General features: G+C 58.0%; 2 protein-coding genes across 2 annotated transcripts in view; one reads left to right on the plus strand and one right to left on the minus strand.

Annotated features, from left to right (window-relative positions):
- The first annotated feature begins 243 nt into the window (after positions 1–243).
- Positions 244–13,733, plus strand: GAREM2 (GRB2 associated regulator of MAPK1 subtype 2). The gene is made up of 6 exons (XM_032866990.1): positions 244–470; positions 3,394–3,534; positions 9,038–9,168; positions 9,876–10,913; positions 12,040–12,209; positions 12,696–13,733. Exons 1-6 carry the CDS (start codon positions 359–361, stop codon positions 13,708–13,710), a joined length of 2,607 nt encoding a protein of 868 aa, XP_032722881.1. The 5' UTR covers positions 244–358; the 3' UTR covers positions 13,711–13,733.
- Positions 13,734–16,428: 2,695 nt separating this feature from the next.
- HADHA (hydroxyacyl-CoA dehydrogenase trifunctional multienzyme complex subunit alpha) overlaps positions 16,429–24,837 on the minus strand; it is a 46,210-nt gene continuing 37,801 nt past the window's right edge. The window contains exons 14-20 of the mRNA XM_032866991.1: positions 22,502–22,588; positions 19,669–19,809; positions 19,193–19,261; positions 18,302–18,497; positions 17,531–17,645; positions 16,825–16,970; positions 16,429–16,740 (exon numbers count right to left, since the gene is read on the minus strand). Coding sequence (XP_032722882.1) covers positions 16,595–16,740; positions 16,825–16,970; positions 17,531–17,645; positions 18,302–18,497; positions 19,193–19,261; positions 19,669–19,809; positions 22,502–22,588 — 900 coding nt within the window. The 3' untranslated portion in view covers positions 16,429–16,594. The remainder of the gene's footprint in view (positions 16,741–16,824; positions 16,971–17,530; positions 17,646–18,301; positions 18,498–19,192; positions 19,262–19,668; positions 19,810–22,501; positions 22,589–24,837) is intronic.

Here is a 24,837-nt window from a genome sequence, read left to right on the forward strand (position 1 = left end):
GCTGCCCTCCCGCCCCGGAGATGCTGCCGCGAGTTTTCCTGTTCGTTCTGGGCGACCGCCTGGGTCCTCGGTCCTGAGCTGTCACCTGGACGCCCGGGGAAGGGGCCTGGCGCGCCCCCTCCGGGCGGAGAGGCGGGACTTGGCGGCGGGCGCGGGCCGGGGGGGTGGGGCGAGGGCCGGGGGGCGGGGGCAGGCGCCCCGCGGGGAGGCCGGCCACGTGACTCCCGCAGCCCGGGCCGGGCCGCCAGGCGGGGAGCGCCGCGGCGGCCCCAGGAGGTGGCGGCGGGCGCGCGAGCCCGGGCCGCGCGGGACTGGCCGTCGGGGGTCCCGGGACGGTAGCCCCGGGGGCGCCCATGCCATGGAGAAGCTGGCGGCCGGGCTGGCCGGCCTGCGCTGGAGCATGGGCGCCTTCCCGCTCGACCTCATCGTCAGCCGCTGCCGCCTGCCCACGCTCGCCTGCCTCGGGCCAGGTACCGGGCCGCTGGGAAGGGCGGCCGGGGGTCCGCGGGGACATCGGAGACTCTCCGGACAGGTGTGGGGGAGGGAACCGTGAGGATGTGGCCCTTGCCCTCCCGCTCCCAGCGCCGGTCCCGCGCAGCTCCCGGTGCGCCTTCCCTGGAGACCCGGAGCCCGAGAGCCCAGGGTCCACCGCCTCCTGGGCCCTGCGCACGGGCACCGGGACAGAAAACCGAGACAGGCACTGAGGCCGGGCCGGGACAGAGTTTTCTGGGCCAGATAGAACCCGAAGCGTAGCGGAGGCCCCGTGCCCGCCCCGTCGGTGCATCCCTTTCGCCGCTGCTCTCAGACCCCCCCGCCCGGGCCGCGCCCCCTCTGTCCCTTTGTCTCCCGCCTCTCACCTCTATCCTCCTGCATCCCTTGGGCCTCGGTCTCTGTCTTCCCACCGCCGCCGCCCCCAGCCCTGCTTGACCCCTCTTGGGTCCCTTCTTGCACCTTCCTTTCGTGTCCTGGGGAGCTGTGTGCGGCCCCAGGCGGGCAGGCCACCTCGGGGAGAGACCCGAATGATTGGCCCTCCCGCCGGGCGTGCCCCTGGGTCCCCGGCCCTCCCCCACGTCTTGCCCCACTTCCCAGAGGCCCGGGTGCTCCGCTGATGGGACTGTGCGTGGGGGCCCGAAAGGGGACTCCTGGAGGCTGCACGGAATGAGGGGACCGTTTGGAGGAAGGGGAGCTGCTCGGCTGGAGGAGGGGCGGGAGTCGGGGCTGGCAGCCAGGCCGGGGGTTTTGTGTGTGAGAAGAATAGGGGTTTGGCCCGCGTTGGCACACTCGCTTCCCTGAATGCTAATGGGGCCCGCGGCCACAGGCTCCTCTCCTCTCCTCTCCATGGGGCCCGCAGCCCCTCCTCCGACCCGAGGCCGCAAGGAGTAGGCACTGTGAGCATCAGCGTGTTTCTTGGGCATGCTCCGTGGCGGCGTCGGGGCCGGGGCCGGGCCGTCACCGTTGGACAGGTTGCTCAGCAGCCCAAAGTCTTGTCCTCTGGGTCGTCAACGTGTGATTCCCGAGACCCTCCGTGTCAGCATCAAGGCTGTATGTGTCTGCCTGTGAATGGGCTAAGCGGGCCCTCGGTTCTGCCTGGCCACTTCCCACACATCCTCTTTGGCATCACTCCCTCCTGGGGGTCTTTTCTGAGCTCCCCAGTCTGGGCAGGCCTCTTTGGGACTCCCATGACCCCTCTGGCACCCTTGCCTTGAGTCCTGTGTGCTGGTTGTCATAGTTTATTGTCCTAAGGCTGGGCTGCAGCCTCCTGGAAGGAAGACATCCTACCGAGTAAAAATTGTGGACTTACCCAATGGATGAGTGAATGGTCTGGGTGTCTGTGACCGTGGTGGCTATCGCTGTGGTGACCATGAGTGTGACTATGTGAACAAAAGTGTGTCTTGAAGTCTTAAAGGTCCTTGAATGCCTATGCATTTGGGAAAGTCCCCTTTGTGGGGCTGTGGGACTGAGTTGTGTCAGTGGCGTGACGAGCTCCTGTCACTGGGCCAGGTGGCTGCACTGGCTCAACTGTTGGGGACCATGACCCATGGCTGCTGGTGTGTGCCCTGTGTGGCTGTGGCCCGTGTCCCTGTGGAAGGGAGGTGGGGCGGCTGGGGCTTAGGAGAGCTTTCTCTGCCCCAGGAGGGGAGGGGTTGGGGAGGAAGGCTCAGACACCCACCAACACAATGGGAGCCAGGCCCTCCCCCAAGGACCTGAACACATCCTCCGTTCTGCGCGCCCCCCCCCATGTCCAGAGCCCTCTGGCATCAGGACCAACCACTTCCCATTTGGTTGGGTGGTAGCAGTTTAGTAAGTTGTGTCTGAGAAGGCTGGGAAGGAGGCATCCCCCACCCCCTCTCTGCCCACCAGCTGCAGCCAGGAGACCGCTCCACGGGCCTCCTGGAAGCTGGGCCAGCCCCTCCGGCTCCCCTGGAAACCGTTGCTGGGATTGGAGCCTCCTGGGCCCGGGCCCCTCCCAACACCTCTGCCCCAGTGCAGCTCTCCCCAGAACTAGGTCCCCCCTCAAAGTACCCCCCCCCACCCCAACCTCATCACTGTGTGCCAGAGCCTGGGAGGGTGAAGGGCTGACAAAGGGAGAGCCAAGAAACAGCCTCTCTGAGAGGGGCCACAGGTATCTGAGACGCTCCTCTCTCTCCTTTGAGGTCCTCTGAGTGTAGGAGGCTCCTGGGGCAGTGGGTGACAAGGGGCTGCCCATGGGAGAGGCAGGAATCCGTTCCTCTAAGCCCTGCTCTTCTTCCGACTCGAGTGATGTATGGCTCTGGGGGAGCCCTCAGCTGGGACCCGCAGCAGACAGCCCTGTCCCAGCCCTGTCTGTGCTTCCAACAAGGCCCTCCTCACCTGGCTTGGGCACTGACTAGGGGGCTGAGAATCCTGCTGGTGGGCCCGTGGGCCAGCTCTAGTGTCTGCTGCTCCGTAAATCCCCACTCCGCCCCCAGCTAGTTTGCTGCTCCCCTCTGGGAGTGCCCAGACACTCTCACTCAACATCAAAGGTGGTCTTTTTTCTCAGTTCCTCACAGGTCTAAGTGCTCCTGGAGGTCAGGGCTGGCTCATCTGCTGGGAGGGGCTCCTCCCACTTCCCCCCTAGCCAGGGCCCCATGCGGCACTGGACCTGGGACAGCTGGTAAAGGACTCAGGGTTATGGCTGGGTTGCTTGCTGGGGCCCTGTCAGGAGACGGAGCTGGGGGCCCTGGGAGACGGGGCATGACTCATAGCCCTGAGGCCACAGCTGGCAAACTGCCTGTCCCCTGAGCATTGACCTAGACAGGATCACAGGGAGCTGTCCCCAGTCAGGGTCTTCAGGAAGAAGTGCGTCTCCTTACTCTCTCTGCCCATCCTGTTGTTGGCTTTACCTTTCTTTCCTCTTCACCCCTTGTCTCCCAGGGGAGTATGCCGAGGGAGTCAGTGAGAGAGATATCCTGCTCATTCACTCCTGCCGTCAGTGGACAACCGTGACAGCCCATACTCTGGAGGAGGGCCACTACGTCATCGGACCCAAGATTGACATCCCCCTACAGTACCCAGGTGTGCCCAGCCAGGGACAGATGACCTAGAGCCACTGGGGGGTGGAGGCAGGAGGGTAGGGGTGTGGGGCTTGGGAGAAGCTGTTGCTGATCCCCCTTTGCTTGGAGTCACAGGGCAGAGCGAGGGCCTGGCTGGAACGGGCCAGTTAGGGTCCAGTGGTTTTCATACTGTTCTGGGGAGTCCTGGTTTTCTTGTTGCAAACCTTTGAGTCACATTTTATTTGAAAATAGATTTTAAATGACTGATTAAAAAAATACCCACACTCTCAAATTGCTGTGAATCAAATCTTAACCCCAGTGAGCGATGTGGGGTGTGTACCGCGAGCCGCCTCATGAAGCCTCTTTTGTACAGACCCTCGGAGAGAACGTGGCCAGGATCTTCTCAGTAGCGTGTAACCGAAGTGCTTCAGAAACGAAGGGATGCCTGGGCTGATTATCTGCTGCCTCTGGCCACTGCAATCCTGATCTTCCCAATTTTTGTGTTAAATTCATTGCTTTCATTGATGGACTTTTTAGTGTTAAAATTTTAGGCTTTTAATTAAGATTATGCTCATGAACTACTTTTGTTTTTTATATGTATGATATTGATATCCTCCAGCAGATTTTGTTGGAAAAAAGGATTCTGCTGGAAAAGGAAAGCATCGCCCTTGTATTTTACACACGATGAAACGGAGGGTTTAAGAGGGAAGTGACTTGCCCAGGGTCACCTGGCTAGTGGGCAGCAGCGTGTGGGCTAGAACCCAGGGAGATTCGCTCCTGGGCTGGTGCTTCCTTACACCACCCTGGCAATGCAGGGTCGTCGTCGCCTGGGTGGGAAGGATAGGAATCTGGCCCCCTCCCAGCGACGCCCCTGTGGGAGCCCACGATCTCACAGATCCTGTGTGTTTAAGCCCATGGCTGCCTTCCAGACACTGAGCTGAGCATTTCCTCATTTTATCCTCACGGTCACCCTGTGAGAAAGTCTTATTCCATTTTAAACTCACATGAGGCTCCAGGAGCTCCAGGAGCTTGCCCCCCAGCCCAGCCCTTCCTGGGTCTCCTCTGAACCAGGGAGATAGGACTAAGACAAAGGCTTCTGCTCTTTACAACAACCCTGAGAAGTTGGTAATCCTCAGAGTCCTCACATCCCATTTAAAAGATGAGAAAACTCTCTCAAGTGTCTTTCTGACCTGGGGTTCTGTCCTGAGCCCTTGAGAAGGCCTGCTTGGAAGCTAGAAACTTCCCAGGCTAGGGATCTATCTGGTGTTTGTCTAGGAAGAGGTCCCTGGTTGTCTTCTTGAGAGAAAAAGCAATAATCGGAAAAAGCCCTCACTATCCGAAGAGTGAATTTACTGTCCTATTTCATTTGTGTGATTAAAAATCCGGGAAACCAAGGCACAGCCTCCTAGGGAAGAGGCTTCTAGTGTGGGAGGCTCCTAGCCCTTCCCCTATGTCTTTTGGTGCTTCTGAGTGCATGAGGACGGTGTGGTCATGGGGTGACAGCTGGCCTGCGGGAGAGGCACAACTCCATCAGCATCTTTCCAGTGGGTGGCTCGGTGGGGGAGGGGAGGCCAGGCCCCTTAGGAGCAGGCGGAGTAATGAGGAAGCTGAGTGCACAGCCCAGTTCCTCCTAATGAATTAATAATGGGCTGGGCTGGGGCAGTGGCTCTGGACCTGGGAGGGGCAGGAGGGGTGGTGGCAGGGAGGGGAGGGCAGCCCGGCATGGGGGGAGTCAGGGGGAACCTGGCTGCTCTGAGGTGGCCCCCCGCTTCGAAGCTGGGTGGCTCTGGTCAGCACTCTGGGAGCTAAGCCATATGCTTCCATTTCACAGATGGGAAAACTGAAGCCTACAGAGATTAAATTGTTTGCCTAAGGTCACACAGCTGGTTGGTGCCAGGGATGGGATACAACCAGGTCTGTCCGCCCCCAAGTGTGTGCATTTACCCATCATTCTTGAGGGAATGGCTGCCCGGCTCGGGTGCTGGGAGGAGGGGGAGACGAGCAGGGCTGCTTTGGGCTGGATGGGGCGCTGGGCAGCCGCATGCGTGTGTTCTAGGAGGGGAGGGCAGGGAGCAGGGGCAGGCTTGCGGGGGTGGGGGGGGTAGAGGGGCAGGTTCCCGGGCCTGCGGGGCCTGCGGGGCCTGCAGGGGGGCGGGGCGTCTCAGGCAGGGGAAGGCTGGAGAGGAGGCTGCAGGGGGAGTAAAGGCTTCCAGGGGCTAGCGCCTGAGTCCCGGGAGGGCTCCCTTCCTTCCTTCCTCCTGAAGTAATGACCGGTGCTGGGCCCAGGCTGCGGTGGAGGGTTGGGGGGTGCTGGCTACCATGGTTACATCGATCCACCAGCCACATCCTCCCTGGGCTGCAGCCCTGACTTGGCTCCAGCTCTCACCACAGGGGGCAGTGGGCATTTGGCCCCGCATGGCTGCTTGGGGTGGGGGGGCTTGTGTGTGTGTGGGGGGATGGAGTCCCAGTGAGGGAGGGGCAGCACTCCCCCAACTCCCACCACCTGACCTCTGACCTTCTTTGCCAGACCGGTCCCCACGACACCCCTGCTGCCTTCAAGGGCTGTGGCACATCTTAGGAGGGTCTCAGAGTGGTCAGGGCAGGACTCCCTTCCCAGCTTTCTCCTGGGCACTCGCCCTTCTCTTTCTCCGCTCTCCCTTCTTTCCTGCTTCTAGATGCTCATGGACTCCGTGCTTGGCCCTCTGTGCTTCCTACCCAGCACTGGGGAGGTCTGGGATTCCGGCTGGGTTTTGGGGAATCCAGGATCCCCCACACTGAATACAGAATGGTGTTTGTGTTCATGCCAGGAGTACAGCTGTGGGCATTTTTCTGCAAAGAGTCTTCCCAGGGGGTTAAGATCTCTGCTCTTCCCTCCTCCCATGGGCTGGTGACCTTCAGTCTGTACTTCTGACCGGGAGTCCCCAAGCCCTGCCCCAGAATGCTCACCGCACCCCCCAACACCCCTGGAGGGCCTCCCTTGGTCCCAGGACTGGCTCCGCCCCACAACATGTCACTTCCGGGTTCCCGGTTTCAGTTAGCAGCTCTGCCAGCTCCATTTTTTTTTTTTCTTTCTTGTAGTTTCAAGTTGTAACTTAAATTTCAGTTTACATACAGTGTAATATTCGTTTCAGGTGTAGTATTTAGGGATTCATTGCTTACATACAACCCCTGGTGCTCAGGACAAGTGTCCTCCTTAATCCCCGTCACCTGTCTGACCCATTCCCTGCCCACCTCCCTCCAGCAACCTTCCGTTTGTTGTCTGGCATGAAGCGTCTGTTTTGCCAGCTCCATTTGCGCTGCGGCTGGTGGCCCGAGTCCTTTCCTCCCCTGCCTCCTCCTCATCCACCACCAGTCTTCCTTCTGCAGACCTCGATGCAGTCTGCTCAATTTCGCTCTTCCCCCAGCTGCTGTCCCGGCCCCCCTGCAGCACGGACACTGCTGGTTTACGTGACCGGCTGCCCCACTTTATTTACAGAGCTCAACTTGGATCTTGGCATTTCCTTGCTCAAAACACTATAATTGCTTTCATTTCTTTTTCTTCCTTCCTTTTCTTTCTTTCCTTCTTTTTGTTCCTTCCTTTCCTTCCTTCCTTCCTTCCTTCCCTTCCTTCCTTTCGGAGGCTCAGATGACCCTTTATCGAAATACTTTCCTTTCTGGTTCTTAGTGGGGTATTCTCCTGCACCCCTGTTGTTGCCATCTATGATGTCACAAAGGTGGCAACCATCAACATTGCCACCTACAGACTGGGCAGATCCCAGGATCTCTTAAATGGTTCCAGAGAGTTCTCTGGCTAAAGACGTGTGCCACTTCTGTGAGGCAGTGTTGACAACTCCTCAAAAGTGATGTTTCCACTGTGATTCTGGTCATTCTGCTTCTGTCTCTTCGCGGTTCATTGAGGACTTTGATGATCAGAGCAGAGGCACGAGTTCAATCTGGGCCTTTCTGTCCTGAATGGTCAGTGTCACTGTCTTCCTTACCACTGGCCTGAGTGAAGTCCTCACTCACCTTGTTTGGAGACAGAACCAGGGGGCCCATCTTGGGGACCCAGCACACATGGCCCCAACTTCCCCACTGGAGCCCTTCAGGTATAAAACTTTGATCTCATTGGGGTCGAACTTAGGCGAAAAGCCAAAAAGCCAAGAGCTCATTTTTTCCTGAGCTTCAGGATAATCCTTCCGCCTTAATCTGGCATTCAGAGCTCTTCATCACGTGGGTGCTGCGTCCTCTGCTGTCTTCCCCTTAAGTCCAGGCCACAGGGACTCCCCGCATCGGGCAGCAGTCTGCCCTTGCGACTTGGTCTGGTTCATGCCAGCCCTTCTGTGTGCGTGGTCTGTTCCATTAAACTCTTCTCATTCCCAAGCTCCCCTCGGGCTGCCAGGCAGGTTGCCTCTAAGTCCGTGGTCCTCTGGCTCTCTAGTTCCAGGTCCCCGCTCGCCAGCCCTGGGTGCTCACCGTCATGCCCACTCTGTCAAAGTCCCTAGGTTTGCACCCTCTGTCGGGTCTAGCCCAACGTCTGGCACACAGAGGGTGCTCCATAGCTGTTGGTAGAACAAATACATGCTTGGGCCGTGATGGCAGCAACCCCCAGGAAGACTGTGGAAGCTAAAGAGCCACCTCATCTCCCCTTGGCCTATTGTCCCCTCACCCGAGATCCCCCTCTGTCTGTGGAAGGTCTGAGAAGAGGTCATCTGTCCGCATGTCTGGGAGTTTCACAGCCCGTCTTTGTGCTCAAGTAGGTGGGCACATAACACGTGTGTGGCCAGTGAGGTGTGACCGTTTACACAAGGCTGTCAGCTTCATGGATTAGCCACCTCCTTTGAAAGTCCGTGTCTACTGGGGGCCTCCGCTGAGCCAGCCAAAGCCGCCCTGGACTTCAGGCTTGGAAGGCCTCCTCTGCGGGAGGGGATTTTGCTGGGCTCAGTTCAGAGGCCTCTGGGACAGTGTGGCTGGATGTTGGACCAGGGCAGGGTCTGAGAACAGAGCTGGGGCCTGAGCAGTGATTCTGGGGCCTCCAAGGCCTACGGCTGAGCCCCTGGTCTGCCCAGTGCAGCGGTGTGCATGCCACAGCCACCCAAGGTACTGGATTCCAGATCGGGACAGGGCCCCAAATTTCCTGCTCCAGCACCCTCAGATGAGGGCTCAGAGAAGGGAAGGGACTCGTCTAGGGTCAGAGCAAGTCAAAGTGGAGCTGGGACAAAGCCAGAAGCCAGCGTCTCCAGTGCCACGGTGATGCTGGGCTAGAGGCCAGCTCTGTGTGCGAGTGCTCAGCTGCCTCTCTGCATTTGGATTTCTCTGGGCGGGCAGCCACTAACCTCCTCACCCACCCGCAAGCCCTCCCTGTGGTGCTAGATGCTAAGTCTGTGCTCGCGTTCGCCCTTGAGCCAACCGACCAGCATCTCCCGCCTCCTGCTAATGCAAAGCTGCCTTCTTGCCTGCTGGAGTTCCAGTGGGACTGGCTGAGATGAGTGTGGCAGGAAGGGACTAGCAGGAAGGCCTGCCCTAGCAGCCTGTGTTCTCCTTTGCAGGAAAGTTCAAGCTCCTGGAGCAGGCCCGGGATGTGCGGGAGCCAGTGAGGTACTTCAGCAGCGTGGAGGAGGTGGCCAGCGTCTTCCCTGACCGCATCTTTGTGATGGAAGCCATCACCTTCAGTGTCAAGGTCAGTCCTTGCCACACCAGGCAGGGTGCCCCGACGCTGGTTGGAGGGTTGCCCTTAGGCAGAAGGTGTCAGTGTGGCTCCTGGCAGCTCCTTGACAGCATTTGGCCTGATAGGACCATATCAGGAGAGCTAGGTGAATGACCCTGGCCTGCAGAACTTTCTGGAAAGGGGTGAGGCAGGAGTAAGTGTGTGTGAAGCATCATGCCCTGACTTGGAGGCCTTCAGGGCAGCCTGTCCTAGCATCCACTGGTGTAGGGGTAGTGGTTGTTGGGGGGGTGAGGGGGACACAGTACTGACAGTCCCCCGCTTGTGTACAGATCACCCTTTACTGTTTACCAACCCTTATCCGTCAACTCATTTCTCTTCACAGTAGCCTTGTTGAGTGAGTGGATGGAGCATTATTACTGCCGAAATTGTAAAGATAACGATAATACAAGTTCTCATTTATTGGATATTTTCCCAGTATGTCACTTTACATACAGCAGACCTTTCAAGTGAGAGTTACTACGGGAGGCAGTGAAGGCCCCAGAGGTAGCTCATTCAAGGCTGCACAGCTGCTCTGGGGCCTCTCCAGGAGGGAAGGCGCATCCCCGACCCCCCAGTCCAGTGGTCTTGATCAGGTTTCAGCCCGGAGAACGCTCGCTCTGCAAAGGGCGGCTTTCCCTGGGGCTCTGGCTAAGGCCTCCCCGCGTCTCTGGGCTCCGCAGGTGGTGTCGGGCGAATTCAGTGAGGACAGCGAGGTGTACAACTTCACGCTGCACGCGGGCGACGAGCTCACCCTCATGGGCCAGGCGGAGATCCTGTGCGCCAAGACCACCAAGGAGCGCTCGCGCTTCACCACGCTGCTGCGCAAGCTGGGCCGGGCCGGGGCGCTGGCCGGGGTGGGCGGCGGCGGCGGTGGCCCCGGGGGTGCGGGGGCCACGGGCGGCAGCACCAGGGCCATCAAGGGCAAGATGCCCTGCCTCATCTGCATGAACCACCGCACCAACGAGAGCCTGAGCCTGCCCTTCCAGTGCCAGGGCCGCTTCAGCACGCGCAGCCCGCTGGAGCTGCAGATGCAGGAGGGCGAGCACACCGTGCGCGCCATCATCGAGCGCGTGCGGCTCCCAGTGAACGTGCTGGTGCCCAGCCGGCCGCCGCGCAACCCCTACGACCTGCACCCGGTGCGGGAGGGCCACTGCTACAAGCTGGTCAGCATCATCTCCAAGACCGTGGTGCTGGGGCTGGCGCTGCGCCGCGAGGGCCCGGCGCCGCTGCACTTCCTGCTGCTGACCGACACGCCGCGCTTCGCGCTGCCGCAGGGCCTGCTAGCCGGGGACCCGCGCGTGGAGCGCCTGGTGCGCGACAGCGCCTCCTACTGCCGCGAGCGCTTCGACCCCGACGAGTACTCCACGGCGGTGCGCGAGGCCCCGGCCGAACTCACCGACGACTGCGCCAGCCCGCGCCGCGCGCGCCTCTGCCTGCCCGCGCCCCCGCGCGCCCCACCCCTTGTGCGCGCCCCCGGCCCGCCCGGCGACGGCGACCAGGAGTACGTGAGCCCGGACTGGGCCGGCGCCCCGGATCCCGCCGCTCTGCCCGCGGAGATCCCCTATGAGGAGCTGTGGACGCACCAGGCTGTCGAAGGCCTCTCGGAGGGCCGGGTGCGGCCGGCCCCGGGGCCCGACCTTATCTCCTTCGCGGCCCCGGGGCCATCCCGCCTGGAGCCTGAGGCACCGCCGCCTCCCGTCCCCCCCAAGTCCGAGGCGGTGAGTGGCCGCGATGTAGGCGGGAAGGGTGGGAGGCAAGGAGCCGAGCTGGGGGCTCGCTCTCCTCGGGGGACGGAGGTGGCCAGCCAGAGGCAAGTTCTCCTGAGCCCCAGGCTCCAGCCCCTGGAGTGTGTGTGACGGGATGGGGGGTGGGCAGGAGAAGGGGAGAAGAACAAGGGGAAAGACTTAGGAGCATATTTGTAGTAAAGGATGCTGGAGACTGTGGCACTGGAAATTCTGGAGACAAAGATGCTAGTAGGTCTCTAGCTTGAAAGAATTTGGGACGGGCCCTGAAGGTCCCACAGAACAGGAATCCTTTAAGTTGTCCAGTGAAAAGACTGGTCCCATGATGGAATAAATTTACAAATATGTAGTGATGATTCCTAGCTCACTCCCTCCTCACTTTGGAGCCACAGAACTTTGGTTTATTAAAGGCTCTGAGAAGTCCTGCACCAAGGAACCCTGTTTATGCCTAATGCAGAACTTCCCAACCATACTTGTCCACAGAAATGGACTATAGCTATTAACAGCCCTGAGAGTCCACTTTGAGTATTTGACCTATAAAAAAAGGGTACAAATGGCAGATACTTGTCCTTCCCTTTCTTCTCCCTGTCAATACCACTTTCCTTTCCTTTTTTTTTTTTTTTAAGTTTTTATTTATTTACTTGACAGAGATCACAAGTAGGCAGAGAGGCAGAGAGAGAGGGGGAAGCAGGCTCCCCACCAAGCAGAGAGCCCGATGCGGGGCTCGATCCCAGGACCCTGGGATCATGACCCGAGCCGAAGGCAGAGGCTTCAACCCTCTGAGCCACCCAGGCGCCCCCCACTTTCCTTTTCCTTAAGGGACTAGGTTGACTAACCTGTTTTGATCTACTTCTGTATTCTCTTACACTCACGATGGATTTCCAAAGCCGTGGGAGATGGTGTATGTGGGCTCTCTCAGAGTGACACAGGCTGGAGAGGCTACCAGGGGTGGGGTGGGTGAGTAGTTGGAGGTAAGGCAAAGGCAGTCTCGTGGCAAAGTGTCAGGCCCAGACACCCTTCTTGCCCAGCTGCTTGGGAAAGGGAGGATTAGGAGAGTCCACTGCTTGGGACAGGGCGTGGAGTCATGGCCTTCTGCTTGCAGGTGAAGGAGGAGTGCCGCCTGCTCAATGCCCCCCCTGTGCCTCCCCGGGGTGGCAATGGTAGCGGCCGGCTCTCGGGCAGCCCCCCGGTGCCCCCGAGGTTCCCCAAGCTGCAGCCTGTCCACTCACCTAGCTCCAGCCTCTCCTACTACTCATCTGGCCTCCAGGATGGGTGAGCCCCTGCCTTCTCTTGGTGCTGGGTCCTCCTGAGGGGGACTGAGGAGGGGAAGGGCCGGAAGAGGGGAGCCAGAGCCAAGGGAGGAAGCATCCAGGCCTGCCGTTCAGAGCGGATGGGCCGCTGCTTTGCTTTCCACCTTCCTGCTTCAGCTTGTTCCTGACCAGTGGATGGGAACCCTGCTCAGGTTCCCTCCAGCCTGGGATCGGCCACAGGGACTGCTCCTTGTTCTATTAAAGTGTTTATGTAATTCAGTTTAGTTTAATTTTTCCTGGGGTGGGAGAGGCTGGAAGACAGACACGGGCAGTCCCGGGTGGCGGGGGCGGGTCTTGGGCCTTGGGGGCTGGGGCGCGAGCAGGCATTCCTGAGATCCGACTGGCAGTCTCTGGCCCGGCAGAGCAGTGTGCTGTGTCCTAGGAGCCTGTGGCGTTTCCCTCTTGCACTGGCTTACCTTTCCGCGTGTGTCTCGTTCTCTGCCCACAGGACAGGTTCCCGCAGCGGCAGCGGCTCTCCGTCCCCGGACGCCTACTCCCTTTATTGCTACCCATGCACCTGGGGAGACTGCAAGGCAGGCGACTCGTCCAGCCGCCCATCCCCGGGACCCCCGCCCTCGACCACGCAGCCCAGCCAGGCCGCCCGGGCCCTTGCAGAGCCTCTGAGCAGTCGAGCCACCTCCCTCCTGGGGGCTGACACCCCCGTTCAGGCGTACCACAGCTGCCCGCCTCTGCTCAAGCCCTCGCACCCCCAGAAACGCTTTGCTCCATTCGGAGCTCTCAACCCCTTTTCGGGGCCTGTCTACTCCTCAGGCCCTTCAGCGGCCTCCTCTTCTGGGCCCACCACCAACTCGGGTCCCCTGGCTACCTCCAGCCCTGCCTTTTCTCCAGGCCCAGGCTCCCCAGGCCAGGCCTATTCAGCTGCTGCCCCCTCGTGCCCCACCTCGTCGTCCTCTTCCTCCGAGTGGCAGGAGCCAGCCCAGGAGTCCTTTGATCCCTTCGAGCTGCGCCAGGGCAGTTCCCCAGAGCCCGAGCTGTTGCGCTGTCAGGAGCCCAGAGCGGTGGGGGCTCCCTGTCTTTTGCCACTTGGACCCCCCAAGGCCTTTGAACCGGAAGGTTTGGTGCTGCGGCAGGTCCCCACCCCGCTGTCACCAGTGGGCCTGCAGGGGCCTGAGGCAGGCGGAGCACGGCTCCTTCTGCCCCAGGGACGCCTGGAAGGGCCTCCTGCCAGTCCCCGGGAGGGGGCCGCAGGCTGGGGAGGCCGGGATGCCTCCTCCTGGCAGCCCCCTGCTGACCTGTCTGCGCTCTCCCTGGAAGAAGTCTCTCGAAGTCTGCGTTTCATCGGTCTCTCGGAGGACGTGGTGAGCTTCTTTGCCCGAGAACGCATTGATGGCAGCATCTTCGTGCAGCTCAGCGAGGACATCCTGGCCGATGACTTCCATCTCACGAAGCTGCAGGTCAAGAAGATCATGCAGTTCATCAAAGGCTGGCGGCCCAAGATCTGAGCGTCCCGGCTCGCGGCCGCACAGCCGGGGACGCTGGCGTGGAGGCCCCGGGGGTTAGCCACGGGTCCGCGGGGGGCACAGTGGGCCCAGAGCAGGTCCTCCTGCAAGGAGAATCCGTGCCAAGACTGAGGCAGCCAGGCGGCCCCTCTGAGGGAATCCAGGGGAGACACACTTGGAAATGGGGGCGTCTGGCCTTTGTGCTGAGAGGCACCGGTGTGCAGCTGGGCCCGGGGACACATTGCTGCGATTCCCACGGTGGCGGGGTGGGGTGTCCGAAGCTGGCCGGCATGGTGACCTGACATCCTCCCCCGCCCTTATGGAGAGCGTCAGACATCTTGCACCTCTCAAGCTTGTAGGATCAGGTTAGAGACAAGGGCAGACGGGCCATCATTTAAGCACAAATTCCCCAAGTGCCCCCGCCCCCCCGCCCCGTGCTCTGTGGGCTTTGGGCCTTGGCCGCCCCAGAGTCTGGGGGCCCTTCCTTTCCCCTTGTATGAACTCGGGCCCCGGCCCTGAGCACAGGTGTGTCAAGCCTGTGCCGCTGTGCCTCAAGGCTCTGGCTCAGGGCACTGGTTGGCGGGGAGGACTCCGGAAGAGCACAGCTCTGCTGCTGACCCGCTCACCTAGCTAGGGAGGCTGATGTTCCAGACGTCTCTAGCGCCCCCGCTGCTGCCTTCCGTCCTGCGAGTTGGGTCCGGTCTGAGGTTCTCACTCCCTGGAGAAGCGGGTAGGTTGAGGTCAGCTGCTCCTGGATTGTAGCGGCAAGTGGCCTCCAAGCACTCCCACTTCTGCCCGGCTCCTGCCCCCTTCGCTGGACTCCTGCAAACATCTGGTGTCCTTCTCTGGTCTGTCACTGGCACAGGTGGGATGGTTGGGAAAGAGAAAGCACCGCAGTTTGGGAAAACCGGCTTTCTCCCTGCTCCTGGAGCCCAGGCCTCCTGCGCTTGTACCTATGCCTGTCAGGTCTCTGGGGCCTGGATCTGGGCATGGCAGTCTGCTGGCACCGGGAGCAGCTGGCCGCTGTGTCCAACCATCCGGCCCCCCCACCCCCCACTCTCCCGGTCCCCCTCCCTCGGGGCTGCACTAACTCTCCTCACGCCACTAGTGGCAGGCCCCAGCCGGACCAGCCTTCTCTTCTGCCTTACCTAGCCTACCTACCTAGATATTTATTTGCTCCATTTTCCTCTGAAGTATAGTGAGGCCACGCTGGTGCTCGCGCCCCGAGCAGTCGCCTCCGCTCCGGGCCAAGGGGAGTCCGGAAGTAGAGCACACACGCTGTTGCTGAAGCGTCGGGCTTCCCTGCCGATCACTCTGTGAATCCTCAAGGACTTGTGAAATAAATGCTAGAGCACTGAACAGGAGTCGGGGGGCAACTCTGGGTGTCGACCCTCTTCTCTGGAGGGCCCAGGGGACCGGCAGGTACAAGGCATGGGCCTCCAGGCAGGGGAGGACTTTGGAGTGGGGTGTGCGTGTGGCCCACTCCTGGGTTCCCTTCCGAAAGCCCCTCCTCAGCCCCTCCCCTACAAGAACCTTCCATCTCCCACCAGCGTTTCAACGGAATTCCCAGTGCTGCTGAGTGGAAAGCTCCCTGTCCTCAGCCCGGGCCCAAGTTTAAGTTCCTGCACTGACCAAATGCCCACCTGACGCCCTCCCAGAGCCCCCATTTAGAATCCCGTTAGTGGCTCTGCGGAGAGCATCCGTTCCCTCTTTCCTACTGGTCATCTGAAAATCCCAGCACACAGGTGACTCGGGTTTTGGGTCTGGCTTCGCAGCACCCGTAAGTGGTCCGTGGAATCGGCGCGAGGCTCTCTGTCCACGGGTCCCAGCAAAGCTGGCGCCAGGGGTCGGCGAGGCGCCGGCACGTGGAGCAGAGGCAGGAGCAGTGGGTCACGGCGTGCTGGGACTTCGGTTCCGCATATGTGCAGTGTGGGCCCCTCCACCGGACTGGGCAGGAGCCCCGAGGCTGCTTCCACACAGTGGGGGCTGCTGCCGCCGGCACAGGAGCAGAGGGACTCCCCGGCCCAGAGGGCACCGGGAGGGCGGAGCACCGGTGGGTTGGCTCAGCACTCCAACAGCTCACCATGTGGTCTCCGGTGATCCACCCGTCCCTCCGCGCTCCGGGCCAGCCCAGACAAGCAGGATCTACTGGCCGGGAACATGGTCTCTCCTCTGCTTCCCTCCAGTGTTAACATCCCGAGAGCATGAGTTCCACTGCGAAAAGCACTGGGTGCCATGGTGCTAGAGGCGTTACAGTTCGGGGAAGGAGGGCTCTTGCACCCGGGCCTCCGAGCCTGTGGCACTTCGCCGGCTCCGTTCCGTCAGGCCGGTCTCCCACGGCAAGCAGCAGCCTGCTGGGGCGGGTCTACACGGCCAGGCTCTGAAGGCTTCAGTGCGTGCAGTCCCCCTTCATCATCACGGCCGCTCTCTCAAGGTGCTGCTAGAACTCTCCCAACCCATTCACACCCCAAAAGCCCAGGGCTTTATTCTAGATCCTTGAAGGGAGGGCCTTAACCCAGAAGGACAAAAGAAGACAAAGCAGCAGGGAGGCAGAGAGGCTGTTAAGAGCTGGTTTTTATTGTTCTCGTGTACGTGGCTGGGTGCAGAACTGCCCGGGTCACCCCCGGCCACCCCGGGCCCTGGCGGAGCCGGCAGCAGGGTGGCTCTGGAGACAGCAGCCCTCGGGGGGGCTCACGGGCTCCTGGCATGAAGCGCACATTCACAGCCAGACTTCACCGGGAGGGAGACTCGGTCCTTGCTGAAGGCACTTTAATCAGGGCGCACACCCAGGGCCAGAGCTCGCCTGCCTTCTGGTTACGCCGACGCAGCCAGACGCCGCTCTGCCGGCAGCTGGGTGAGGGGCCGGGGAGCGGGGCCGAGGGCCCGCTCACTGGTGGAACTTCTTGTTAGGGCTGTTAGCGTGGTCGATGAGCAGCCGGCACGGGGTGAACTGTTTTCCGTAGGCGGCCTCATACCTCCTGAGCCGGTCCACCACCTTCTGAGCACCGAACAGATCCACGAAGCGGAAGGGCCCTAAAAGGAGAAACAGGACCTGCTGCAGGAGACAGGACGAGCGCTCGGGCCGCACAAGCTGCCTGCCCAACCCGCAAGACCAACCTCCGAGACACGGGGGAAAGCCGAGCCCGAAGACCGCGCCGATGTCTCCCTCTGTGGGTGTGGCCAGGATCCCTTCCTGCAGGCACAGGACCGCCTCGTTCACAAATCTGGTCACCAGGCGGTACTGGATGTCTTCGTCGGAGGAGCTGCCAACAGGGGGAGACGCTCAGGGAGATGAAGTAGATGAGGCGTCCCGGGGAGGGACGCAGGAGCTGCGGCTGCAGAAGCGAATGGCGCTCCCAGGGCCAGCCAGTCCGCGGCTCGCCATGGTGCAGAGACGAGCCCGCGGGAGGCCAGCTCTGCTCCTGGAAAAGGTGGCTCAGAGCTCTTTGGCCTAAGTAGCCAGAGGCTGCCGCTACGCAGGGCTGGGCAGAGCAGACAGAATCTCCCGTCACCAGCAGCTGTCAGTTATGAAGGACAGAGAGGGCCCCGCGGGGTGCGAGGGCCCGGCGGGGTGCGAGGGCCCAGGATGCCGGGTTTTCTAGTCGCCCTCCAGACCTGCAGAGGGAAGGCTGGAGCAGGGGTCTTTCCAAGGCTCAGCCGTAGGGCTGACCTGATGCCGCGCAGAAAACGAGATGGCAGGTGGAAGGGCAAAGGGAGTCCGGTCAGTTAAGGGGACTCGCACAGGAAAGCTGGAGGAGGGCCGAGCAGCCCTGGGCTGAAGAGAAACAGGTTTCCGCACTATTAGCTACTGAACTTAACTCACACTTCAGACTTCGGGGGCACCTTCAGACTTGCTAAAATGCCATCCATGTCAGAATTCACATTCTTGTTCTTCACACCCTCCTGGTAGATGTAAAAGCCCTTCCCAGACTTGCGACCTAAAAGAAGCCAGAGAGGGGAGAATGACGTAATCTCAGAGCCCAGGCCTGCGGATTCTCTTCTCTCCTAGTCTGATGCACAGCTCCAGCCTCTCAACTGTATCCCTGAATGTGTCTGTCTAGCTCACCCTAGAAATTTTGCATTTGTCCGCAAAGCTGGCAAAGAAAGAAAAATGATCTTGTGTTTCTTGGGGCTTGCAAGTCTGTGGATGTGGGTGGGAAAGGGCACTTGGGTGAGCTTTCCTTCCAGCCATTATGCAACACCAGGGCCTAGTAGATGCCCCGGTCCTAGGGTTGCTTCTGCTGCCCCTTTGCCGAGACAGAAAGCCACCTCTGGCAGGCCTCAGCCACGTTCTCTGTGCTCAGAGGGGTCACCTCCTCGGCACAGGTGGCCAGACAGCACGGTAAAGCCTGGGGGCCGAGTCTGCTCCCGCAGGATCGCAGGTGTGAGAGGCCTTGGGCCAGAGGAACATGCCTGGCTTGCACACCCTGGGCAATGGCAGGGCCTCAGGCCAGGGTTGTCATGCAATCATTTAAAAAACTCCCCCTGACGTGGGCTCTGTGTTTAGCAAAGACTCTCGCCCACGGGCGTTCTGGAACTGTGTGTCTCAGGAAACTCTGCTCTCAGGGTGTTCGTTTTCTCTGAGGCTACTCACCCAGGAAGCCCCTGGACACCATCTGCTTCAGCAGTTCTACGCTCCCACCTCCAAACCGCTCCCCGAAGGCTTTGCCCAGATCTTCTGACACGTGTTTTGCTACATCCACACCCACTTCATCGACCAGTGTGGCAGCACCCACAGGAAAGCCAAAGCTTGTGGTGAGGGAATCCAGCTTCTTAGGCTCAACTCCTTCCTGAGTGGGAGGTAAGCAGGGACCTCAGAGGAGGAAGGCATTCCAGACCCTCCCCCAAGGGCTCCCCACGCCGGCCCTCTGGCACAGGGCCGGTCGGACACCTGCTTCTCTCCAGGGTGCCACCTGCCCGGGCCCAGGACTAGGGCCATCCCACTCAGGGAAAGCAAAGGGGGTTTGGGAGCCACCGGGGGAAAGTCCGGGCCTTCCCTAACCCACAGCACTTTAAGGCCTGAACAACGTCATTCAGAGGTGAACACACTATTCATTTCCTTCTTGTCTGCAATTCGGACCCTCAGCAGTGATGAGATTCCACGGCAGACGGGGCGAGGTTTCCCCACAGCCGGGAGCAGAGATCGCCCCCGGAGCCTGTGCCAAGCGGGCCTGTCTGTTCCAGGTGGTTCCCGCCTCTAAGGGAGGCAGACGCCGCCGCGCAGAGGAGCACTGTCAGGAGGCGTTTGGTCTTAGGGAGCAGGGAGGGGAGTGAGGGAGCAGAGCTCAAGTTCTGCCCACTGGAGGGCAGCAAAGGCCGTGATTTTCCACCACAGTGTGGAAGGATCGGGTACAAAAGGGCCTTCTTGGAGAAGAGCCTGGACTTAAATGTATTAGAAAGAAGCCTGTTCGTCTTAACAGTACCAGTGTGGAGGACTGGTTTAAGAAGTGGGAGACGCCTCCGACATTCCGCGAGCAGCACTGACCTGCAGGATTCTGAGGACTTCAGACATCATGGGTGCGAGACACCTGGTGGTGTAGAAGCCAGGTCCATCCTGCCAAGGGAGAGAACGTGAGCTCGCTGGCCCCTCTGCTGTAGGTATGACGCAAGGCCAAAAGAAGGTTCTCTTCCCCACGTGTCCTCTCAAATACAAGGCGATTTATATTCCCAAACAGAACTGTCAAAATTACATGGCAGGGGAAGCCACAGCCAAGGCAGCACGGCTTGAACCAAAGAGCACAGCAAAGGGTTTCACAGCCACCTGCAAGGTCTGGAAGGGCTGGGAGAACCTGCCACATCCCGGCCACTCCCCCTCAGACACTGACTCAGCAGCCCAGTCCACACTGCACACAACCAAGGGGAAATCCTACTAAAAGGTGACCTATTTGCCCCAGAATAGTCATAAGCCTAAAGGTATAAGGAATCTTAACAGATCTGCCGCTCTGTTATACAACTCCTTACTTTAACCACAATGATGACCTTCCCCTGCTTGAGCCCAACGGCTACGGCCGAAGCCATTGTGTCCTTAGACGTCTTGTCAGTAGTGATGATCTCTAGCAGCTGCATCTTGTCCACAGGAGAGAAGTAGTGCATGCCGATCACCTGCACGGGGAACACAAAGCCACCGGGTCTAAGTCCACGGGGAGGGAAGCGGACAGCACTCCTTGTTTTGGTAGGAAAGCAAGGGAGGTCATCTGAGTAGTTTGGCTCTGTGGTTCTTTCATAAAAAGCTCAGTATTCTCAGAGGGCTCACTGGAGTCTTCTTCCAGCTGCTTCTAGGGCAACATATCCTACTAACAATTAGTGCCAAAATCACAGCTAACAACCCAGTTAGACTCATCAGGGAAGAATGAATGAAGGTTCCACTCCCATTACTGACACTGATGGTTTAGAGGGCCCACTGTTTTTGAGATGGGGGAGGCAGAGGTAGGCAGAGGAACCCAGTAATATGCTGGACTGTCAGAGATGTATCTGCTTTTTACACACATGGGTCTCACTACCAGGATACTGGGTTTAAATAATAACAACATTCAGGGATGCCTGGCTCAGTTGGTTCAATGTCCAACTCCTGATTTTGGCTCAGGTTATGGTCTCGGGGTCATGAGATCAAGCCCTGTGTCGGGGTCTGCGCTCAACGGAGAGTTTGGGATTCTCTCTCTCCCTCTGTCCCTCTCCCCAATTCCCGCACTCTCTCTTTTTCAAATAAATTAATCTTAAAGTTATCAACATTCAAATGCACCCGAAGATTCATTAAACCAATGATTCTCAAAGTGAAGTAATGGGACCAGAAACATGAGCATCACCTGGAAAATTTTAGAACTACAAATTCTCCGGTCCACCCCAGACCCAGATCTACTGAATGAGAGGCTAGGGCCAGGGCCCAGTACTGTGTTTAAGAAGCCTTCCAGGTAATTCTGATATATGCTGAAGTTCAGAACCTCCTCCTCAAGTTAACTAGACAGTCCTCCCAACTGAACTGCTGTGGGAGAGAATGATTTAATCCTAAAACTGATAGTTTTGCTCCTCCTACTCTTGCGTTAGCTGTAAGATACAACTAATGATAACTACTACCATTTGCTGACTGCTGGCTACCCACTGTTCTTTAATGCCTGTGCCATTTATTCCCTACATTTAATCCATCACTCTGTGAACTAGTCAGTCTTATCTAGATGAGGGGAAAAGAGTCATCGGGAGGTTAAGACTGGGAGCTCAGGGTCCCTTAGTGAATGGCAGTGGGATTCCATCGCAGCTGGCCTGTTCCAAAGCCTGCCTACTCTCCATTACGTAATGCACAGGTCACTTAAATGTTCCATGAACTTACCAAACCTAAAGTTGCTTCTAAACCCTAAACTGTTCCTTAACTTGTGTCTAAACTATTTAAAAAAGACAGGACCTGATTCAGACTCAGTACTTGTGAGCGAAAGGAATTAGCCTTTATGACATATACTTAGACACAGTAAAATGCACAGAACTTGAAATGTTCATTTCGATGATTCTGACAACTGTACAAACACTCATGGAATCACTACCCCAGGCAAAATCTGTAGCAGTCAAGAAAGCTATGCCAAAGGTGACCAACTTGTCCTGGATAAGCAGATGGCTGGTCACCCTCCCTGTAGCCCTGTCACCTTAATTTTGTATAACACAGGAAAAGCAGGTGACGGAAACTATCCAAGGTCCCTGGAGGCCAGGACTACAAAGCAAGATGCTTTTTCCGCTCCACTGGGAAAATGGGAAGTTAACATCAAAGATTCTCCGTCACGGACTTGAATGCTGCCGTGGTGCTCCGATGAGGTGACACGGCCAGACTGTCTGCCTTTATAGTGTTCTTGTGTCTTTCCTCAGCATCACTCTTCTCCCTGTGACCGTTTCCTGACATCCCTGAACTTGCCTGTCAGGCCCCGCATCGCTTCCAATCCGAGGTGCACTAGGAAACAAGCTTACCCTGCATTCGTGAGCTATTAGAATAGGAACAAACAGACTTTTGTGTTTTCAATACATGCACCTGTCTGAACAATTTTGGCTGCTTACGAGTCTTCTATGTTTCCTTCCTCCTTCCGGCTGGCTCTGCTTAGCTGAGGCTAATTGCCATCCTCCAGGGAGGTGAGGTGTTTAATTTCTCTTCGAGTGATTTCACTTTCCCTGGGTGACTGGCAGACAGAAGCCCAAAGACACACTTCCAGGCATCATTCCAAACACTCACTGAAAGTGCTACCCTGGGTAGAAGTTCTAAGTGAACCTACAGGTGGACACACCTCACCACCCTGTCTGATCTATTCCTGGATGTGGAACTGGAACCAAGCCTGTCTTAGACTGTCACCAGTGTCTGCTCTGTAGCTGAAGTGATATTTTGGAGTATCCCCTCTTATTTTAAGGGCCTATCTCTATTTTTTAAAATTTAAAGATTTTATTTTTTTTAAGTAATCTCTACACCCAACATGGGGCTCAATCACAACCCTGAGACCATGAGTCACATGCTCTATTGACTGGGCCAGCCAGGTGACCCTTGGGCCTATCTTTAAATACCTAATTGTAAAAAAGGTCCATTTTATAGTCTGAACATAAAAAATAAGAGCTGTTAAGGATGCAAATCACCCGTTAAAGTATATTTTGGCTGTGCTTCACCCCGTATCTCACAGTGGTCACGGTGTAAGCTGCTCTGTGCCCAGTTTTGGGGAAAACATCATCACCCCTCCACCCTACAATCCACGCCAGGCCCTGCTCATGCTCTAAGCCTTTCTCAGGGAGCCCACGCAGGAGAAGATTTCAGGGTCTTCCCTCTGCTCAGATTTACCTTCTCAGGTCTTTTGCTGACAGCAGCTATTTCATTGATTGGGAGAGCGGATGTGTTACTGGCAAAGACACAGTGATCTGGAATCACCTGCGGGGGAAAAGCATTGAAGAATGTGTCCCGTAGGCCTGGGAGAAGACTGGAGCCCGGACAGAGCTAAAACTCGAAACCTGGGCCCGGCCCTGCTCCCCCCACAACCATGCAGACAGTAGATACTATCTGGTCGACATTTACAACCACCCAGCGCTTGTGTGATGGGAAGGGTGTCGGCCTTGTTCTCTTTCCCATTCAGCCGCCTTCTAGTTCTGGTTCAGTGTCCTAACCTGGCGACTGCATCTCGGCAGTTTGGTAAATGAGACCTCAGATAAATACTGAAAAGATAACCTTGAGTCAACTCTCGTTCATTTCAAGATTCAGCATGCATATCCGTCCCTCTTCTTGTTTGGAGCTGCTCTGGAATCTGAAAGTTGACAATCCCCTTACGCTTTACCTTTATAAGAACCGGCCACAGCATGCGTGCCCAGCTCGTTTTATACCGGGTGCTATTAGAAAACTGCACCACTGTAATTAATCTAGGCACACGAACCCTACTAACTGTTCTATCATCCTGGAGAACAGTCTCTAATGCAGAACGTCTCAGCATTCTGTTCGCGATCCCAAACTACTCATGTCTTTATTCAGCTGCGCGCACAAAGAACATGGAAGGCACACCTGTCAGATCTGTGCATACCGGGACAGGCAAAATCCTAACACGGAGATGGAGTCAAGGATCAAGATACACGCAACACCCTGAAAAGCTGAGTGTAAAGTGACAGCAATTGTAATGGGGACAAAGGTAGAATACCGCATTAAGATGTTTTTTAAAGGAAAACCAGGAAAAAACTAAAGAGGCTCCTGCTGGACAAAACCCGGCTCGGAGGCACCGGGGTGGCTCAGTGGGTTAAGCCTCTGCCTTCAACTCAGGTCATGATCCCAGGGTCCTGGGATCGAGCCCCGCATCGGGCTCTCTGCTCAGCCTGCTCTCCACCCCCCACCTCTGCCTGCCTCTCTGCCTACTAGTGATCTCTGTTAAATAAATAAAATCTTTAAAACAAAAACCAAAAAACACCTGGCTCGGCAGTCAGCTTGTGTAAAGGCCCCAGGATTTGAGCTCGTCAGAAGTGTGAACTGAGAGCAGAGCATGACTGCAAGGAAGTCAGGAGCCTCAAGCGGCAGGTCTGCGCGGTGGGGCGTCTCACACCGGTGAGGACATCGTGAAGAGCAGGCCGGTGTCTCCAAAGGCAGCTGGACAGCCGGCTCCAATTCCTCCCCTCCTGATTCACGTGGGGCTTTCCTGCCATCCAGACGCAGAGCCTAGTTCCGCCCTCCTGAATCTCGTGATTTGCCTTTACCAATGGAAAGCAGGAGCGACACTCTGAGCTCCAGACCTTAAGAAGCCCTGATTTTTTGTCCTTCTGGAAGCCGGAGGTCAACACTGTAGCGTCTGCTCAGAGTCTGCACTTCTCTTGATCTGATCCTTCTTTCTCTTTCCCCTGATCCCTAGTTTCCCCGCTGCTAGAACTAAGACACCCTTCTCCGTGCCGGGAGTCCCAAACCCAGATTTTCCAAATGCAAAGACCATCAGCTTGTCAGCTGGTCAATGGTGGTCTCAGCACGCTGCCTCTGTCTGCTTTTACTTCTCACCAGGATCTACCCGCCGCCGGCTCAGCAGCGCCCCCCAAGCCCTGGGAACACCACCTACCTCTCTGCGCCGCAATGCCACTCCACACAGATGGGATACAAATCCACGCGGCTCTTCTGAACGCTCCCCCCAGCTGAATCTATGTTACCCTGTGTCAAAAGATTTCCCAGGGCATGGATTCCGAAGCGGAGGCTGTCCCAAGCACAGCTGCTTGTCGGTAGTGTCTCTGCAGGCTGAGTGCGTGGCAGAGCAGGGCCCGCCCTCACACAGAGGCCTCTGTAAGAGTACGGCCACTGCTCAGGACACCGGGAGAGCTGCCGAGCCAGTGGCATTTCGTGTGTACCCTCAGGCTTCGGTTCTACCTCGTACTCATTCCTATATTTGTTCTCCTCTGGGCTCACTCTTTACACCATCCCTGACAGGCACTTGTTTTGCACACAGCATGCAGAGCACTCGCGATCAAGACGAAGGCACCATTTCCACAAAGGAAGCATCCGAAACCTGCCCGGGGAGAGAATTTCTCCCCTACGTCCTGTGCCGGCTAGACCTGCAGAAGTTTAGTTATGGCTTGTAGCTGACCCCGAGTGTCAAGACAGCTGGCTACACTCCAAGAGGTCATCTGTATGTTCAGTGACCCAACTCCCACAGAACGCTAACG

This window comes from Lontra canadensis, unplaced genomic scaffold, assembly GCF_010015895.1.
Source record: "Lontra canadensis isolate GAN:19392208 unplaced genomic scaffold, GSC_riverotter_1.0 scaffold32, whole genome shotgun sequence".
In the NCBI taxonomy this organism is placed as follows: domain Eukaryota; kingdom Metazoa; phylum Chordata; class Mammalia; order Carnivora; family Mustelidae; genus Lontra; species Lontra canadensis.

Bases quoted from the DNA above. Each gene is read 5' to 3' on its own strand.
- GAREM2 (XM_032866990.1), top strand. From the start codon at position 359: ATGGAGAAGCTGGCGGCCGGGCTGGCCGGCCTGCGCTGGAGCATGGGC. The intron at 471-3,393 runs GTACCGGGCCGC...CTTGTCTCCCAG, and splicing joins GCTCGCCTGCCTCGGGCCAG to GGGAGTATGCCGAGGGAGTC. The intron at 12,210-12,695 runs GTGAGCCCCTGC...CTCTGCCCACAG, and splicing joins TCATCTGGCCTCCAGGATGG to GACAGGTTCCCGCAGCGGCA.